Source organism: Brassica oleracea, chromosome C4, assembly GCF_000695525.1.
Source record: "Brassica oleracea var. oleracea cultivar TO1000 chromosome C4, BOL, whole genome shotgun sequence".
Lineage (NCBI taxonomy): Eukaryota > Viridiplantae > Streptophyta > Magnoliopsida > Brassicales > Brassicaceae > Brassica > Brassica oleracea.
Window position 1 is genome coordinate 31,086,521 of NC_027751.1, and position 19,801 is coordinate 31,106,321.

General features: G+C 32.7%; 3 protein-coding genes and 1 long non-coding RNA gene across 4 annotated transcripts; 2 read left to right on the forward strand and 2 right to left on the reverse strand.

Annotated features, from left to right (window-relative positions):
* The first annotated feature begins 277 nt into the window (after positions 1-277).
* On the forward strand, positions 278-2,365 carry LOC106339401 (protein trichome birefringence-like 36). Its single transcript, XM_013778202.1, has 5 exons — positions 278-597; positions 1,134-1,305; positions 1,384-1,565; positions 1,669-1,818; positions 1,906-2,365. Exons 1-5 carry the CDS (start codon positions 278-280, stop codon positions 2,219-2,221), a joined length of 1,140 nt encoding a protein of 379 aa, XP_013633656.1. The 3' UTR covers positions 2,222-2,365.
* Positions 2,366-7,582: 5,217 nt separating this feature from the next.
* Positions 7,583-11,013, forward strand: LOC106343072 (diphosphomevalonate decarboxylase-like). The gene is made up of 9 exons (XM_013782200.1): positions 7,583-7,925; positions 8,504-8,702; positions 9,036-9,099; positions 9,348-9,492; positions 9,726-9,812; positions 9,894-10,051; positions 10,146-10,194; positions 10,374-10,498; positions 10,594-11,013. Exons 1-9 carry the CDS (start codon positions 7,716-7,718, stop codon positions 10,814-10,816), a joined length of 1,260 nt encoding a protein of 419 aa, XP_013637654.1. The 5' UTR covers positions 7,583-7,715; the 3' UTR covers positions 10,817-11,013.
* A 98-nt stretch (positions 11,014-11,111) lies between these two features.
* Positions 11,112-12,875, reverse strand: LOC106343073. Its single transcript, XM_013782201.1, has 3 exons — positions 12,797-12,875; positions 12,445-12,707; positions 11,112-12,187 (listed from the first exon to the last, which is right to left on the reverse strand). The coding sequence occupies exons 1-3, from the start codon at positions 12,804-12,806 to the stop codon at positions 11,408-11,410; spliced, it is 1,053 nt and encodes a 350-aa protein (XP_013637655.1). The 5' UTR covers positions 12,807-12,875; the 3' UTR covers positions 11,112-11,407.
* Positions 12,876-18,254: 5,379 nt separating this feature from the next.
* Positions 18,255-19,035, reverse strand: LOC106340090. The gene is made up of 2 exons (XR_001269303.1): positions 18,658-19,035; positions 18,255-18,585 (listed from the first exon to the last, which is right to left on the reverse strand). It is a non-coding gene; the product is annotated as an uncharacterized LOC106340090 (long non-coding RNA).
* Positions 19,036-19,801: the final 766 nt, after the last annotated feature.

The following is a 19,801-nucleotide window of genomic DNA, read 5'->3' on the forward strand; positions in this document are numbered from 1 at the left end:
TTGGTTTGGTTCGGTTTTCTTAACCACGACGCGATTACTCGCGAATCCTGCCTCGGATACTGAAAATGAAATCTAAAAAGGATATGATGGAGATAAAATACACAAGTCACGGAACATGATTTAAAGCATAAAGTCTTTGTCTTAACTACTAATTATCACTACTTTCCGTAATTAACGCCTTTTCACTTTATCCATCTTTTCCTTGCTATCTTCTTTATAGTATTGTCTTTGTCCAAGCTCACTCACACTAGTCACTAGCTCAGTCAGTTTCCTCCAAATGGCTACCTTAAACACTCTCGTCTTCTTCTTCTTTTCTCTCTGTCTCATCCTTAGCAAGAAAGCATCGTCGCAGCTTGATGAGCTATGGCTGGTCGGGGACGACGATGACGATCCACTCAGGGCGTTGCAGACAAGGCATGAAAGGAGAGAGGAGAAATGCGATTACTCAGTGGGGAAATGGAGCTACGACGAAACGTACCCGCTCTATGACTCAAACTGTCCGTACCTGAGCTCTGCGCTAAGTTGCCAGAAAAATGGAAGGCCTGACTCTTATTACCAGAAATGGAGATGGGTCCCTAAGTCTTGCTCACTTTCAAGGCACACATCTACACTACTATCTATCTCTACTTCCTTTTTAACCAATTTAGGTTATTATATTGGCTCCCAATGGTAACTGCATGAGGACTAAATGGTATAAATTAAGATGATTAGAATGCAGACAGAAAATAGATTAATGTTTCAAGCAAAAAAAAAAAAGATTATTTTTTTCATTTCTTTACAGAGCAGTAAAACTAAGGTTAAGATATTATGAAATTGTGCTTAAAATTTTGAAATAAGGTGAATATATTATATCTGACTTTAGGTTATTATATTGGCTCCAAATAGTAAGTGCGTGTGGACTAAATGGTATAGAGATGATTATAATACAAATAGAAAATATATTAATGATTTCTTTTCTCTGCAATGTAATAAACTAAGGCTAAGATATTATAAAATTGTGTTTAAATTTTTTGAAAATAAGGTTAATATTATGATCTAGTGATTTACTCCTCAGATAGTTTTTTTTTATAACTAATTTGCAACTTTTATTCTTACCAAGGTAAGCTCTCTCTAATTATGGATGTGGGGTTTAGGTTTGACGCATTGAAATTTCTGGGGGAAATGAGGCAAAAAAGAATAATGCTGGTAGGAGATTCAATAATGAGGAACCAGTGGGAATCTCTTGTATGTTTAGTACAGTCTGTGCTTCCCACTCATCGTAAGAAGCTCACTTACAATGGTCCTACAATGTCTTTCCATTCTCTGGTGACAATCATTTCTCTTTTGGATCACATTTACATAATTGATTAGTAAAAAGCAACTAATAAGTTTGGTTACTAAAAGGACTTTGAGACATCAATTGAGTTCTGTTGGGCTCCTCTGCTTGTGGAACTCAAGAAAGGAAATGACCGTGAAAGAGTGTTACATTTGGACTCAATTGAAGACAATGCTAGATACTGGCGAGGTGTTGATGTTCTTGTGTTCGATTCTGCTCACTGGTGGACACACTCTCAGAAACAGAATTCGTAAGTCATCAACAAAACTTGCTCAGCTTTGGTTTAGATGCAAATGATTAAATATATATAACATTAAAGTTTTGACAATAACAAAAGTTATTGATGCTTTTAGGTGGGACTATTATAAAGATGGGAACAAGCTTTACAAAGCTATGAACCCAATGGTTGCTTATGAGAGAGGACTAACCACATGGGCTGAATGGGTTGAGATTAATCTTGATCCATCCAAAACCAAAGTCATTTTCCGCACAAGCTCACCAAGGTCTACTTCTCTTTCCAATCTCATAACATTAAATACATGAAAGCAAAGTTTGATCATGTACACACAAAAAAACTGTATCTTTGGCAGAGAGAGTGGTCAAAAGTGCTATAACCAGAGACATCCATTGCCTTCTTCTAGCGAACCACACGTTCCTCAACAATCAAGAGTGTTGAAAAAGGTTCTTATGAAAATGAAATACAGAGTGTATTTGCATGACATCACAACAATGTCGGCGTACAGGAGAGACGGGCATCCATCGGTGTTTAAGAGAGCAATGGGCGAGGAGGAGAAGCATCATCGTTTCGCTGGACCTTTGCCAGATTGTAGTCACTGGTGCTTGCCTGGTGTCCCAGATATTTGGAATGAGATGCTTTCTTCAATTATCTTAACCAAAGCTGCATGAGTTATGTGTCTGAGTTACTCATATGGTGTTGTTACTTGTATGAGTTATGACTTAGTCAGTGTTTGGAAAGGGAAGTCAGTGGTTTACTATATATAACTAGTATACCCTTTTCAAACTAAGAACCTAATAATCAAAGACAAGTGATGATAACAAGTACTTGAACTTGGCATGTTGCAGCAATAGATGATAACTAGGTAATAACCCGCTTTTTCCGTGGGATGAAATTATTAATTTCGTTATTTTTAAGATAAAAAGACATTAGGTCGGTTTAATCTTGATATCGGTTCGGTTTTAGGTTAATTTTTTTTTGTTTTTAATCTACTAAATACAACTACCATTCTGAATCGATATTTATTTATTTTATTCGGTTAAAATAATTGAGGTTTTTGGTTTTTCGATGATAACCAAAATCTATTATTATTTGTTTGGTTTCATGTTATATGAATTTTAGACAGTCTTGATGTCGAACTAATGGTTTCATATTATAATTTCTAAATGCATGAAAAATCAAATCAAATCTAGAATTTGGTCGATGGTGAAAGGAAGCATTAAAAAAGAATATTCCAGCTTCTAAGAGAATTAGAATCCTCACTTGTGGTGAATATTTAGTTATATAGGTGCTCACATCAATGTGTACATGTATGTAGAGTGAAGCAAAATATCTATAAATTTTGATTCGATTTGTTATCATTTTCGATTCAAACAGAAAATCCGGATATCCGTAACTCTACGAACCAAAGAAAATACTAATATGCAATATCCATAGAAAACAAAGCAAATCACAAATATTAATAATTTTATAAACAAATATCTGATTTGATTCTTTGTATGCTATATATACATATATTTAACGAATTATATATATATAAGTTATATAAACAATATATTTTATATAAGTTTTACAATTTTTTACTAAATTTATTAAATTAGTTATTAGTTTTCAAAAATTAATTTTTTTTTATTTTGTAATAAATTTTTTTTTTTTATATTATTTTAGATTTTTTATTTATTTATTTTTACGGATCAAATCGGATATCCGGTTAAAAATCTAAATTTTTTCGGATATCCGGGACACCATATATCCGGATGGCTACGAATCAAATCGAAAAAGATAATTAATTATTTGGACGAAACTGATCGGATCAACGAATACCTCCAAAACCCTGAATATCTGATTCGTGCCCACCTTTACATATATGTGTATGTTAAATGTATATAAAGGTGATTGATAAATATATAAAGATACAATTAATTAACATTAAAATACATTTTTTTTTCAAAATAACAAATGAAAGATAAAATTCTTAAAATAAAAATTAAGTAAAAATAAAATAAGCCTAGACATTAGTGAATTTTTTGTAAATTTTTTTTATGTAGAACCTTTGTGTAGTTTGTAGAATCGTGCATTTTTGTTTTATAATGAAAAATGTAAAATAGTACGTAGTGTGAACACATTTATGTAGAGTTTAGATAAAAAGTTTTATGCACGTGACACATCAGCGTATTCATTTTCAAAACATTGTAACGATGCCACGTGGCAAACATAATGTTAAATGACAATGTTTTAAGGGATAATATTGTACTAGATGATAACCCGCGCCTTGAGCGGGATGAGTTTTTTTTTTAAAATGTATTGTAATTTATTATTCTAAATAATACATATTTTTTTATCGATAACTTTTTTTACATTTGATTAGAGATGAGCATTCGGATACCATTCAGGTTCGGTTTGAGTTTATTCGGGTTTTATGTTTTTGGGGTTACATATTATAGCCTTATTCGTGTATTTATAAATTTCGTTTTAGGTTCGGTTCGGATTCTTGCGAGTTCAGTTCAGATTTGGATAATCCGTTAAATTTTTTTTTTTTTAAATTAATATTTATATATACTTTAATTTTTTCAAAATATGAAAATAAAATACTATATAACAATAAATTTTAATAATGTATGAGAAAAAACTTAAACTTAACATAAAAATTATTTTAGCTTAAATATTTGGATAGAAAATCAATAGCTATTTTAAGTATTTTTTTAAAATATTTTTTAGCTGTTTTAGACATGTATTTTAAGTATTTGTATATATTTCCAAGTATTTTGAACAACTTAAAAACATCTAATATATTTTGGATATTTATAGAAATTAAATATAAAATAATTAATATATTTAAGTATATAAATCTAATTCATATATATTCAAATACCTGTTTTTTTTTGGTTTGTATTGGGTTTGGTTCCGGTTCTCTAGATACCAAGATTTTAAATCTGTTTGAATATCTAACCAATTTCGGTTCAGGTTTAGTAATACTTTTTCGGATCAGATAATTTAATTTTTTTATTTGAATTTTTAGCAAAATTTTAACGAAAGTGATGGTGGTTCATATTTATTTTAGGTATGTAACAATTTTAAAACTAAAACACATTCTACTATGTTAAATGACAATTGTTCTAGACCCGTTTAGTTAAAACGATGGTCTGAAAGAACCAATCTACAAAAGGAAAAGTTTTAAAAATTGTAAGATTGACCGGCTTACAAAATAACCAAGTTCTATGCACGTGATACATGAGCGTATTCATGTTCAAAACGTTGTGACGATGCCACATGGCAAACATAATGTTAAATGACAATGTTTTAAGGGATAATAGTGTATTCTTTGCATTTCCCTCTGGCAATTTATGCATCAGTACAATCACTATGGTTACTGAATTTGAAAAACACGAATATGGTTAACGGTCACACAAAACGTTATTTATCCATTTGTATTGTCACTAAAAGCATAAGGTCCGTTTAGCACAAATAATGTTTTGATAGAGAGATGTTCATATTACTTTGAACTTTGCAGCAATTATATCTTTCTTTATTCTCCACCCACTCACATTTTCACAAGTTTTTCTTCTTTTCTTTGTCTTTGGATGATTCGATTAATTAAATCGGTCTTAAGAAAGACGGCAAGATATTATTCCCAAAACAAATGCTACAAATCAAATAGAGAATCAAAAACAAAAAGATTAGGGCATGAGCTTGTTCCAACGAATTTTATAACGTTTACATGTGTGCCTTCACATGTGACAACAAAATTATGTATCCTAGATCTCTTTTATTGGGTTTAATGTATCCAAACACCCTTTATCTGTCTCCACTGATACCTAACTCCATTTGTTCTTTCTCAAACATTGTAGGTCAAGTTTTGGTAGTATCACTATATACTATACCTGTACACTATATACTGTAGAAGGACGGTCTGAGATTTTGAAAAATTGAGATAATTTATAAAGAAAAAAAGTTAATATTTTTGTTTGAGAACATAATGTTTATGCATATTCAATTCATAGAATTTTGGAGATAATAAACCAATAATGTTTGCATTTGTAAATGTTTAGGATCGCGACGTTTATAAGATGAACTAGATGTTGACCTGCGCGACCGCACACGTATTTGTTTTCATTTATATGTACGAAACATTTAGTTTTTACATTATTAGTTATATATTCTATTAAATAGATACACAAAATAATATTTATCTATTTTAAGTGGGTTCTTACGGATTTTCGTTCTTTTTAACTAATTCTAACCATTTGTTTATTTTTTTTCTAATTAATTAGACAACATTTATTACAAAGTATAAAATAAAACTTACCTATTTTAAATGTTTTATTATCTTTCTTTTTTCACTCTTCTTAACAACTTTATTAATTGTATTTATTATAATAATTCAACACGATTTATTTTAAATGCTAACCATAATAATTTCACCAGTTTTAAGGAAATTGCTTCATTTGTGATAAAAATTAAAGCCTGTTAATAAATATTTTTTTTATTTGTTTAAAGAATCAGTTAGATATATGCATCCGATAACCCACTCGAATACAAATCATTTTTTTTATATCGAGGTTTTTTTGGTTTTAAAATTAAAATCCATTCAGATATTTAAAATTTTTAAACGGGGTTCGAGTCGGATCTTTCCGGATTCAAATAGCTTTGTATGAACCTAAAATATTCAAATAACCCACATGTTTAAAACTGTCATCAAATAATTCATAGAAAACAATAAAAAAAACAACCAAGCTCTAGTATATATTATAATATAAACATTTGTGTATTCACAGATTCATAATAATGTTAGTTTACTTATTTGTGATCTCATTAATTTTTTCAAACCATCACTTATATTTGTAGCTTTTTATCTTATATATTTATGTCGGTAGATTTGCGTTTGATTATTAGGACATTTAGTATTAGTTATTGTTGGTATGAAAAATGAGCCACATTGGCATATATTCCTATGATAGAGTGAACCGGTTTGGTTTGATTTTAATAGGTGGTGAATGATTTATTTAATTACAGTCTGTTTGTTTAAGAGAAAAGAATATTCCTACGTAAACTCGAATGATAATAGCTTAGATGTTAATAATGTATAATAAATGAAATGTTATGTAATTTATGACTTTCTAGTGAAGTCCATTTTTAAAATATCACACATAAAAAAAAGTTGTGACTTATCTTTTAATAGATAAGATGAAACAAATTAATAAATATACGTTGAATAATTGAAAAACTATTAACTATTAACTATTACGTATATAATTATATTAACACAAATACATAAATTAAAGAAATCTTGTTTGTTTATTTACAATCATTTTGTAGTAAATAAATTTATACAATTATTTTCTCTATTTTTTATGATATGTAATTAAATTTAAATAATAGTAACATAAAAATATATTATATTTTAATATGACTATCTATTAAATGAAACTTCCTAATCATATGATTTTATGATTATTTATATTTGATAACAAAATTTTAAACTATTAATCATAAAAAAACTATTGTAAAACTTTTATATTTTTAATAATTTATAATATTCTTGAAAATTTAATATAAATTTGAAAATTAAAATATTAAGTTCTCAATACTTGTTCAATGCTACTTATTTAAATTCGGTTTGTATAATATTTATGTCTTATATCTACATGGACAAAACAAAATTTGTTTTCGCTTGTATAGTTTAGAACACTTTTATTTTCTTCTTACACTCTCAAACAGTCTCTAATAGATCCGAGGTAAAGGTAGTTGTTTTGCTATATTAGTATGTGATTAATAATGATTTAATGAGCTATTGATGTTTATGTAATCAAGTTTTGCTGCGGGTATGGGAGCAGGAAAAGTGGGGCGAAGGAATATTAGGTGGATGGGACACAAAGTGAATATACATATAAAAAGAAGTTGTGACTTATCTTTTTAATAGATAAGAGGTTTGACTCCAAAAAAGAAAAAGTAATTAAGTTTTTTTTGTCAATGTATTTGAATAAAATAATATATAATCCGTTATGAAGGGGGGAGGGGGGGGGCGTCACTTTAGTTTCTCCGTCTCTCAACTCTTTATTGCTTTTGGATTTAATCACTTGAAAGCTCTCTCTCTCTCTCCAGATCTCTCTCTCTCTGGGCACTGAATATCAGTAGTCTATACAGGCTTGGGGGGAATATCTTGATATGGCGGCGGAGAAATGGGTGTACATGGTGACGGCGCAGACCCCGACGAACATCGCGGTGATTAAGTATTGGGGAAAGAGAGATGAGGTCCGTATTCTACCCGTCAACGACAGCATCAGCGTTACTCTCGATCCCGATCATCTCTGCACCGTCACCACTGTCGCTGTTAGTCCTTCTTTCGATCGTGATCGAATGTGGCTCAATGGCAAGGTACTTCTTCGCTTACGAATCTCTGATGTTTCTTCGTTTCTTCACTAGGAGATTCCCTTCACCCAATCCAATGGTTTTGCTTAAATGTTGATTTTAATCTCTGAGCTAGATTTTTTTGCATCAGCTAGTTTTAGATTTGAACTTTGAATAATTTATAAATGGGATGAGTCCTGATGTGAAATCAAATTAGTATTTTGTTTTTCCTTCATACACTGTCTCATTAACTCGGCACAATGAACAAACTAATCAACAAATTTTCATTTGTAGAATTGAAAAAAAGTAATTAAAAATATAGATTTTGTTCCTCATCAAGATTGGATACAAAAACATTTCTTCATACATAAGGAAAAGAGATGAATAGAGTGTGTCAATAATTTGACAAAATTTTCAACATAATTGGTATAAAATTTGAGGAACAATAAATTCATGATATATATATATATATATATATATATATATATTTTCTTTCAACAATGTGATCTGTCACTTACTGAAGCCAAATGCAAAGTTTTTGTATGAGTCTTTATGATTGGATTCACTGGCATTTTGTGTACTTGTTTGTTTTCATGTTAGTATAGGAGATCTCTCTTTCTGGGAGTAGGTACCAAAACTGTTTGAGGGAGATTCGAGGTCGTGCTGGTGATGTTGAAGACAAGGAGAAGGGTGTCAAGATAGAGAAGAAAGACTGGGAGAAGCTGCATCTACATATTGCTTCCCATAACAACTTCCCTACTGCTGCTGGCTTAGCATCTTCTGCTGCTGGATTTGCTTGTCTTGGTATTGTGCTCTGCCTCTCTGTTTCCTCGTGGGGTTGATTGAAACTGAAGCATGAATATTATAGATTATTTACATTCTTTCTTTGCCTTATTAAATTGAAGGAACCACACGGTTTGATAATTGTTAAAAATATACTGTATGTATTGGTGCTTAAATTTCATTTTAAGGTTAGAATATGTAGGGAAGATGTGATTGCGATAATACAGTTAACTAAATTACAGCTCATTGTAATTAATAGTTTGTCACTAACTCTTTTGTCTTTTCATGTCAATTTAAATTATCTACATTTCTCAAGGTTGATCATGAGCTTCATAATGCTCTCTTTTTCTACAGTTTTTTCTCTTGCTAAGTTGATGAATGTAGATGAAGATGCAAGCCATCTTTCTGCGATAGCCAGGTATATGTGTAGTGGACTTTCTTGCATTATCATTCGCTACAGTTTATGTATCATTTGCCTCGTGCATTGATTATATACGGATACTGTCTTGATTCTGTTTTACAATGATTTTATCTATGCCTCAGTTACAATGGTAAACGTTCTCCATGTTGTTTTTTTGTTGAATGAAATGTATTCTGACATTTCCCTAGAGATTAATTGGTACTGGTTAACCAGGGTTTAACTCTAATTTTATTTCTCTCGTGTAGGCAAGGTTCAGGAAGTGCTTGCCGGAGTTTGTTTGGTGGATTTGTTAAGTGGGAAATGGGAAGCAAAGAAGATGGAAGTGACAGCGTTGCAGTTCAACTAGCAGATGAGAAGCATTGGAATGATCTTGTTATCATCATTGCTGTGGTATGAATCTTATAAACCGATTGTCAAGCGACTTGTAGACTTGGTTACACAATTACTCTCATTCTCCCATCTACCAGATATGCCGTTTTCTAATTAACCCTATGGTACAATTTTGAATGAATGAGCCATTGATACGACAAGTCCACTGCACTGCCTGCTTATAGTTCCTTCATAGCTTGTAAAAGCTTATTTTATCTATGCTTTTAAGTATTTTTAGCTTTTGCTATACCCAGGTGAGTTCACGGCAGAAGGAAACGAGCAGCACCTCTGGAATGCGTGAAAGTGTTGAGACGAGTTTGCTTCTACAGCATAGAGCAAAGGTACGTTGTTTCTTGATATTTGATGAAAGTCTTGTATTATTACGTCTTACATTTCATTTTCTGTTTTCTCTTTACCTGTAGGAAGTTGTTCCTAAACGAACCCTGCAAATGGAGGAAGCTATTAAAAACAGAGATTTTGCATCCTTTACTCAATTAAGCTGCGCAGACAGTAATCAGTTTCATGCTGTTTGTCTGGATACATCTCCTCCCATATTTTATATGAATGACACCTCCCACAGGTTTTTTTTTTGTCAGTCATATGCTGCTTTTTTTTTAACAATCATCATACATCTTTTTTTTTAATTAATATCAAGCCGTTAACTGCTTCCTCAGGATAATTAGCTTGGTTGAAAAGTGGAATCGTTCTGAAGGGACACCACAGGTAAAGAGTCCTACCAAGTAGTGTCTTGGTCGACCTTTTGACCATTTGTTAGTTCCAATATTTATACTGGCGTATATTAATCGATCAGACCACCTTATCTCAAATCTCCTTGCAAAAAACTATTATGTGTTCTTCGAGTTTATAAACAATAAATAACTCAAAAATTTGAATGTGGACAGGTTGCTTACACATTTGATGCTGGCCCAAATGCTGTACTGATTGCACGCAACAGAAAGGTAGCAGTTCAATTGCTCCAGGGGCTTCTCTACTATTTCCCCCCTAAGTCTGAAACTGATATGAAGAGGTGAGAGAGAAAGAAACATTGTGTTTTTTTTTAATGAGTTTAACATTTATGACTTAAAAGCTGTGTGTAATGATTTTCTTTTCTTTGTTTACCAGTTACGTAGTGGGAGATAATTCGATTCTAAAGGAGGCAGGATTAGATGGAGCAAACAGTGTAGAGAATCTGCAACCTCCACCTGAAATAAAAGACAACATTGGATCTCAGGATCAAAAAGGAGAAGTCAGTTATTTTATCTGCACTAAACCTGGAAGAGGTCCTGTCGTGCTTCCCGACCAAACTCAGGCTCTTCTCGATCCGGAAACCGGCCTTCCCAAGTGAGTATTTTCTCTGCTTGATCAGTTTAATGGTATGATTCGCAGCAATCCTTTTGACTGCAAGGTTAAGAAACTATATTTGTGGCAGAATAAGTTCAAGCTTAGTTGTTATGATGTTATCTACTGCTAGCTTTTTTACGTCCAGTAAACGAAAAAATCACTGTTTTACTTTACCAGAGAGTACATCTTTTTACTGCAACATATACCAAGTATTGATATGCCTTGAATCTACCAATAGCTTTAGGATTTCGAAGTGTTACAAAAACAGCTTTAGGGTTTCGAATTGGGATAATCATACATATTTTGTGTTCATGTAATATCCTAAAATAATATTTTAGCCTTCATTAATCAAGTCTCTTTTTATCCGGTGGATGTATTGTAGCCAAATTGATAAATTACATTAAATCTTGTGTCGTTTACTCTTTGTATATTCATTTGTTTCCGCTTATTATCTTGCATCCGTTATAACACATTTTCTTGCAAAAACCGAAAAAAATTCATACGTAATACAGAAATTCATACAGAATGTACAATTCTTTCTTTAGTCTAAACAATGTGACATTTTAACCCAAAAAAGAGAAGAGTGAACTGAATATTAAGATGCTTGGGGAATAGGCAATAGTTCCTTCAAGATAGTTTCAGCCACCCCATCAGCATTTGGAAACAAATGACCAGCTCCTGGAATCTCATGATACTTTATCCAACTTAGTTTCTGAGCAATGATCCTTTGTAGCTGTATCGGTACAAGCCTATCATCATCCCCTTGCCACAAATGCACTGACCCTTCACCTTTCGGAAACGGATTCTCAATCTTCATAGGATCAAACCCCCATTTCCCAAATCCCACAATCAAGTCCCTCTCCAATGATTCATGTACCCCTTGCTGCGTTGTTTGGTTCTTATAAGACACCCTTACGGCCAGCTTGGGCAGTAAAGCCATATCTTGAGGTGAGAATATCGTAGGGCTAGATTGCATCACAGCTGATGTTTGAAACAGCTTTTGATGGTTCCACCAGTAGAGTAGCCACGGCGTGTGATGAGTAATGAGCATCGCAAACCTTTCGGTTTTAGTTTGCTTGTTCCATAGCTCCCAAGTTAAACTATCAGGGAAACTAGGCCACCATGAGTTGGTTACAGGACAAAGCAGTGTGGCTCCAGCGAGCCTGTGAGGGATGTACTTGAGAACACCCCAAACGGCTTGGCCTCCCATTGAGTATCCAACCACATAAAACTTGGAACCAAGTTGTAGTTGGTCAGCGAGTTGTTCAACGTCATGAGCTAATGTCTTTTCACTGCGACGGGAATGAGGATCGCTCTCTCCATAACCTGGTCGATCATATGATACCACGTAGATGCCGTTCTTCTCAAGAAACCCCTGACGATACAAAACAATGCAAATTACTCATCTCTATTGTAAAAACAAAAAAAAAAATGGTTAAAGCAGACAAACAATTGAGCTACCATAAACATTTTTAGATTAATTTTAATAATTTTTGACAACATGAAGATTATGTGACCTATGTTGTATAATAACTATGTAAAATTTAAGAGCAAAGAAGATTGTCTCTTGACTATGCCGTGCCTTTTAAGATAGAGATAAACATAACAAAATAGAAGAGATTGAATCATTACAGGACGAACACGGTTGGCGATAACAGCATCACGTCTGAAGGTGGCGAAAGCATGGATAAAGATGATCTTGAAAGTGGCATTTTGTCTACTAACACCATGTTCTTCGTAGGCTAGATAGCGTCCATCACTTAGCCGTATCCTAGGGGCGGTAATAGGCGGTCCACCGGGCGTACCGCATCTCTTAGAAGGTGGAGGTATACAGGAAATAATAGCCCATACCCCTAATGCAATCAACACTATTATAAAGGCTCCTCCTACTAAGCCTGCCAAAATTTCTCAAAAATCAATAATCAGTTATCACATTTTCTTTTGCAGAGTTACTTTCATGTCAATTTATCAATCAAGAACTCACATTTCTTCATGCTGATAAACCTTGTCAAACGCAATATACCAACTTATAATCAAATAAATTGGCAAGTATAGGTTTTAAAAGTGTTGATTCTTGGATATATATAGAGTTGGTAAAACTTAAAATCGACAGAAGAAAACCTTACATTTTCATCTCACGTATGTGATAACGTGAATTACGGTGGATTCGGTGAAAGTTTTTTTTGTTTGAACCATTAATCCAGAAATAGGCGGCAGTAACAAAACCCCAACCATTGCAACAATTGTTTCTACAAATGTATTAAGCATTAAACCACATTTGTTTTAAACAATGTTTTCTAATTGTCGGGACCTCTACCTAACATGTAGAAAGTTTCATATCCAAAAATAAAATATATTTGAGCACAAGATATATATATACATGCAAACGCAATGCATAAATAATTGGAAAAGTAGTTTTCTTTTGCTTCTTTTAGTTTGGTAAAATAACACCATCTTATTATAACCATTAGAAAGTAACATTTCAATTTTTTTTTATAGAGAAAATACCTTACGTTCATCACGTTTTGGATAAACAAGCAATGTTTTCCACTGGCTCATAAATATAACTGCGTCTTTTGGTACACTGTGACAAACTCAAGTGAAAACTGCACCTCTGGAATACCGTAAGGATGTTTCACAGAAGGCTCTGATTTTTTGATACAGGATAAATCAATACCATTGGTCATACTAATTGGTCTAGTTGTAATCTCATGATCTCAATTTATGTTAACCGATTGGTCGGTTTATCGGTTTACTAAACATTATTTGTAAGCGTTTGTTCATTTGGGATTCAATAATCAAGAATAGAATTTTATGTTCTTCATCAAATCTTCTTCTCTATCACCATCATCATCACACAGATTCAGCATCTTCAAAATGGTCTCTCTACCATTTTAGATCGTCTTCGATCCTCGGTGGATTCTAGACAGGACCCTATTTTCCTGTTACAATTTTCCAAACGTTCAGAATCTTTGACCAAAAAACTCAAGTGCCACAATAAGAACCTCTATAGAGTGTAGACGTAGAAGCCAACTGACACACAAACAAGAAATCGTGCATGGACAGCACCCCACGTGACTGACGAACCGTTTATTTTTCTGGCAAGGATGAAAATGCTTCCCGGTGGATGTGTCTTTAAACACTATCAAAGCCAGACCTAAGTGCATTATTGATTACGAAGAGCGTTTATTGCTTAGGCTTGTGATCTTTATATTTTGTTCTTGAGAAACCTATTGGTAGTGAATAAAAGCAAAGACAAGTTTTGGTATCAAGTTTATTCCAAATTCTATAGCACAGGGTTGAGGTTAAAATCCTAACAAGACCCATCACCTAAGGTTGATTGGTTTAATGCGGTTTGGTTCAAAGAAGAAATACTGCGTTGCTCGTTCATAAGTTGGCTATCAATGGTAGGAAGACTACCAACGAGGGATCGATTGGCATCATGGGGACTTTCAGTTCCAGAAAAATGTGTTTTGTGTTCCAGTTGAAGGGAATCTCATCAGCACCTTTTCTTCGGATTCTCTTACGCAGTTGATGTGTGGAGCCGCTTCTGAGGAAGATTTATCTCCTCTCCTCCCTCGGATCTCCCTGCAGCGGTGGCCATGATCTCACGGTACAATGGGTAATTCTCTTCTCAGGTCAAAGCCCTAATGAAGCTCACCCTTCAGGTCATCATCTACAACCTTTGGCAGGAGCGTAATGCTCGCATTTTCCGGGATACCTCTCCTCAGCAAGGGACCTTCTTCAAGCAAGTGGACAGGGAACTTCGTGACAGGCTGCTCTCCCTTCATATCCTAACCTATCTGATGCTCACTCTCTTTTCGAGCTGTATTTTTGGTTCATTGCTCCTTATAGCTAACTTGTTTTGTTGTGATGTCTCCTTTATTTTCCCTTAGCTCTGTAATAAGTTGCCCTTGCAACAATGTAAAACTCAAAAGGTTCCGTATGGAATTTTAACATTTGTACCAAAAAAAAATCTAAGTATTTATACTCAGCAAGTCGTGACTTATCACAATCAATATATTTATGATTATGACTTCATGAAACAAAAGAATCGATTCAGATATATGAGTAATTAGACTTGTAGCCATCTTTTGTCTACATGTGTGGGGTAAATAAATTTAACTAACCTCACAAGTCACAAAAATGTAGAAGAAAATGTCAACAAAACATTTAAACCATAACCAGTGATCAAATGAAATCGAGAATGAATTAATACACCTTCATAATTGGAAATTAACAAAAGATAACGATATAGAGTGACAGTCCTCTAAAATTATTAAAATGGTTGCAATAATACCCACCAAATTTTTTTTATATAAAAAATAATCCTGGACTTTCAACCCACATTCGCAGTAAATATTTTCTTCTTCTTTTGGGTTAAGTACTGTAAATCTTATTTTATAGGCATTATCTTTTGTTGTTTTCGGGTTAATCTATACTATCAAAAGAGAAACATTCCGAAAAAATCTACTTATGCAAAGTTTTTTTTTTTTTGTCATCACTATTTATGCAAAGTTGTTTGACCTATTCATTAATTATTTTTATTTTTATTTTTTTGGTCTTACCATTAATTATTCTAACTATATACAATTAATTATTACTACCATTATAACAAAAAACGTGTGTTCCTTTTTCTTCTCTGATATAAACTCATACTAACATATTAAAATATATTAAACAGTTAACAGTTTATAAACATTCGACGATAACTAATATATTGAGAGATACTACATTAATATTATTTCAATATAAAATGATGAACCAGAAATGTATAACCAGAAAAGTTGACATAATTTTGGACATTCTACTCTTACCCTCGTATAAAATGTTCAACCGGAAATTTACGAGAACTTTGACATTCTACTATTGTCATTTTAAACCCATAACTAGATTTTGACCCGCGCTTAGAAAGCGCGGGTTTGTTTGTTTTTCATTTATTAATCGAAAACTGATTTACAAATTACCATTATTTTTCATTTCGAACCATAACAATTGAGTTTTTAGGTTTTTATCATTTGTTTTTTTTCTCTTCAAAATATGGTATTTGTTCGAAATATGGTAGCTGTTCTATAATAATGTTTGAGTTTTAAAATTTGTTTTCATATCTGACCTAGATTCATGTTTGAACCTATAGACCCGATACATTGTATATAATCCTGTTCGGATTTAATGAAAAATTTGTTAATTAAAAATCCGATATAACCCGGTAAAAACCTAAAAACTCACTATTAACCCGCGATCTGATACTATTGATCCGATAACAAAATATCTTATAGTACTTTTTTAAAAAATTGATTAAATTACTCATATATTTATTAATATTACATAAATTAGTGATTCCTTAGAATTTGATAAAATTTTATCATGTTATCTAAATAAAAAATGATAATATAAAATAACTTATTGATATGACAATATTAGTTTATTTTCGTTATTAATAACCTATTATAAGTTTGTGTTTGTATTTTAGATTTAAAAATTTATTTTAAGATAGTTTTTAAAATATTCTTGAACACTCGTAATTGCCATATTAATATTATGTATAAAATGACATTATACACTGAAAAATGATATTCAAATATGTATATGATATATGGTGTAGGATATACGATTTTGGTTTGTATTGAAAATATGTATAATATTCAAATGATCTATTTTGAATATTGATACGTATATTTAAGAAAATAATATTTTCATGTGTTTCTTAATTCATTTTGTTCATAATATATTTATACTTATATTAAATTTAAAATTAATATATCTTTTAAATATATATATAGGCCTATTATTTATAGATCCATTTAGGTGTATCTGTAGGCCCAAAACCAAAAGACTTAAATGCCATTAATGAATTTTATTAATTCTTTGTAAAAATAAGGGTATTTTTGAGAAAACTGCAATTTTCATTAAGGATATAATTAGAGAATGATCCTCTTTTAATGGTATTGATTACAGTTACTTTTATTATTTAAACATATTTTGAATTATGCTATATCACTTTTATATTTCATCTGATAGTAACTGTGTAATCCTTATAGTATAAATAACGAAACTGTAACTAAAATCATATAATAAATATATATTATTTCTGTAAATATTTAAATATCAGTTTAAATATATAAAATATAGTTATAATAGTATATTACCCATATATGAAATAAAAAGTTATAAGCTTCATTTTATATAATAAAATAAAAATATGAAATAAAATACTTATAGCGGACATAATAAAATTGAAATATTTTTTTTTCTTATAGTATATAATGAGCGAGAAAGTTCATGCGTAACATTTATGATATGAATTTGTGTATAGCATAATTTCAATCCATTAAAAATGAACCAAAACTACTTGTGGAAAGATCTTTACACAATCAACACCAATATTAGCTTATATTTTCAATAACTAACATGCCAAATTTCAAATTAAAACAACCAACTAAATCTTCTGAAACTTTTTGGTTCATGTGTGGGTTGGTTTGAATCTGGGTGGATTAGGTTTATAATTCAAATACCTGTGATTTTTGGATAGCGGGTCCCGGTCGGTTAGATCGGTTAAGATATTTAGGATTCTGAAAAATTTCGAAAAATTCGAAAATCCAAACAAATACATGAAAATATTCAAATCCAAACAATTTTCAGTTATAGTTTCCTATATATATAATTTATATATACAAAAATGTATTAAAAATATTCCACCATAATTTTGTTTACTAGGAAAATATAATATGATGTGCATATACCCTAATTTTATTTGCGTTTCCATTAACCGAAAAACATTTTATATCAGCACACAATGTTATGTAGGTCAAACGATCCGCATACAAACGTAAGTTTGATTAATTTAATAATAACCCAAACACACAATGTTAATATACGTTTCGGCCAATAATTCCTACGTTGCATTTAGCCCAAAGCAGCTACAACAATCTGGAGTTGCAGCATGGCGAGAGGGTTATCGTTCTTCCACGTGGACTCACGACGCAGCTGTTGAAGCACGGGAGGATCAAGACGATTGTGCTAGAGCGAGTGCGATGAGGAAGTTTGTTGATAAGATGATTACTCTCGTCTCTCGGGAAAGACGGTTCGTTGCACAAGAGAAGGCAAGCGTTAGGGATTATCTACGAGAAGCAGATCGTTCACACGTTGTTCGCTGAGGTTCCGGATAGGTATGGAGAGAGGAATGGAGGGTACACGAGGATCATTAGAACTCTTCCTAGGCGTGGTGATAATGCTCCTATATTGAGCTTGTCTAAGATGATATTGTTAGCCTTTTGTTACACAACTGGTAGACTCTTGTTTTGTAATCTCGAACCAGTTGTGTGTATATTGAGCTTCAAATTGGTAAATGTGATTTCTTTCTTGTGTGTGATTCAGAATAGAAAGTGAGGATCGAGATGGTTCGTTAAGCTTCTGTGGTTAAGAGTTTGTAGGAGATGCTCTAGAATTCAATTCTTGGTCTGTTCTTTACTACTTTGTTACAAATATTCTAAGCATGAACATAAAGCAGTTCTAAATCTAACATATGTACTTAAAAAAAAATTAAAACAAGATACAAAAAATTCAAGTGGAGTGGAAAGAATGAAAGCTAAGGAAGACAATGAAGAATACAATCACATTCTTGACTCTGCACTTTCGTGGAAGGGAAGTCAACGCTGATCTTTCAATAATATAGCAACTAAGTGTGTTTCTTGAAGATGTCCCAACAACTTGATTTTCTCTGGCCATCTGTCTTTGTTTCCAACACAATCTTTCCACCTATGCCACTTCAGACTGCAACAAACTTATGGATCTGGAGAGTAAGAGGACAAGGGATAATCGATGAAACTTTTGCCGGGAAATCACCTGAGGGAAGATCAATATTACTCACTTGCTTCTCCTTGTATACAAACTACTGTCTTCCCTGTCTCATGTTGGAAACTCACACAATTCTTCATAAGAATATGGACACTACTATATGCGAGGAGATGCCTTGTACAGCTGTAGTCTGGATCCGAATCATTGGTTTTTGGTTTTGGCTTTGTAAGTGGCAAATGCAAAGATCAAGGCACTGATAAAGACAAGGAAGACAACGAAGACAATACCAGAGACTATGCAGCAAACGCACCGTCTTGGTTTACGCTTAACCTTGGTCATGACCAAACAATAATGTTATTTTCTGTGTGGATGAATTTCTGTATATTTTGCAGAGCTTGAAAACCACATATATAATATATTTTTGTGGATGAGTTTCTATATATTTGCCCAAAAAATGAAAACCACATATATATATATATGCGCATTGAATGTATTTTGTGTCCTAACTACTTTCTTTACAATCTGCCTCTCTCCATTAAATATTATACGAGTAATAATTAAAATCGGTTCTATTTCCTTTTTGTTATGAACCAGATCATGGATGGCTCATAACTAAGAGATTATGATTTGTAATCTTTCCATTTTATCTATAATGGTGTAATCTCCTATATAAGGAACCTCAATGTTATGAATAAAGATAGACATTTCCATTACTTTTATAACACGTTATCAGCACGGAACTCTAAATCCCTAAGCTAATACCCAAATCGAAAAACTCTAAAACCCTAACCCTAGCCGGCGATCCGACGAACCCTAAACCCCGACTGCGTCTCTTGTTCCCGCATCTATTCCAGCTCGCGTCCCCGATCAGCTTCAACCCAAGGCGTTCCTGATCCTAGTTCAGACGTTCGCGACCCGAGAGCAGCTCCAGCACGCGACCTCTTTCTCGTTCGCGACAGCATCAGACAGCTCGCGTCCGACGATCAAGGCGTTCCCGATCAAGAAACAAAGGACGTCCGCGACCCGATAGAAGCGAATCGATCTATTCCAGCTCGCATCCCGTTCGTGTCTAGCTCGCGGCTCAATTCCTTTGGTGGTCCAATTCAACAATCATCTAAGGTTAAAAGGTAATTCAAAACCTAAGAACCCATAATCGAACATGGATTGATTGATAAAGAATGAAACCCTAAAA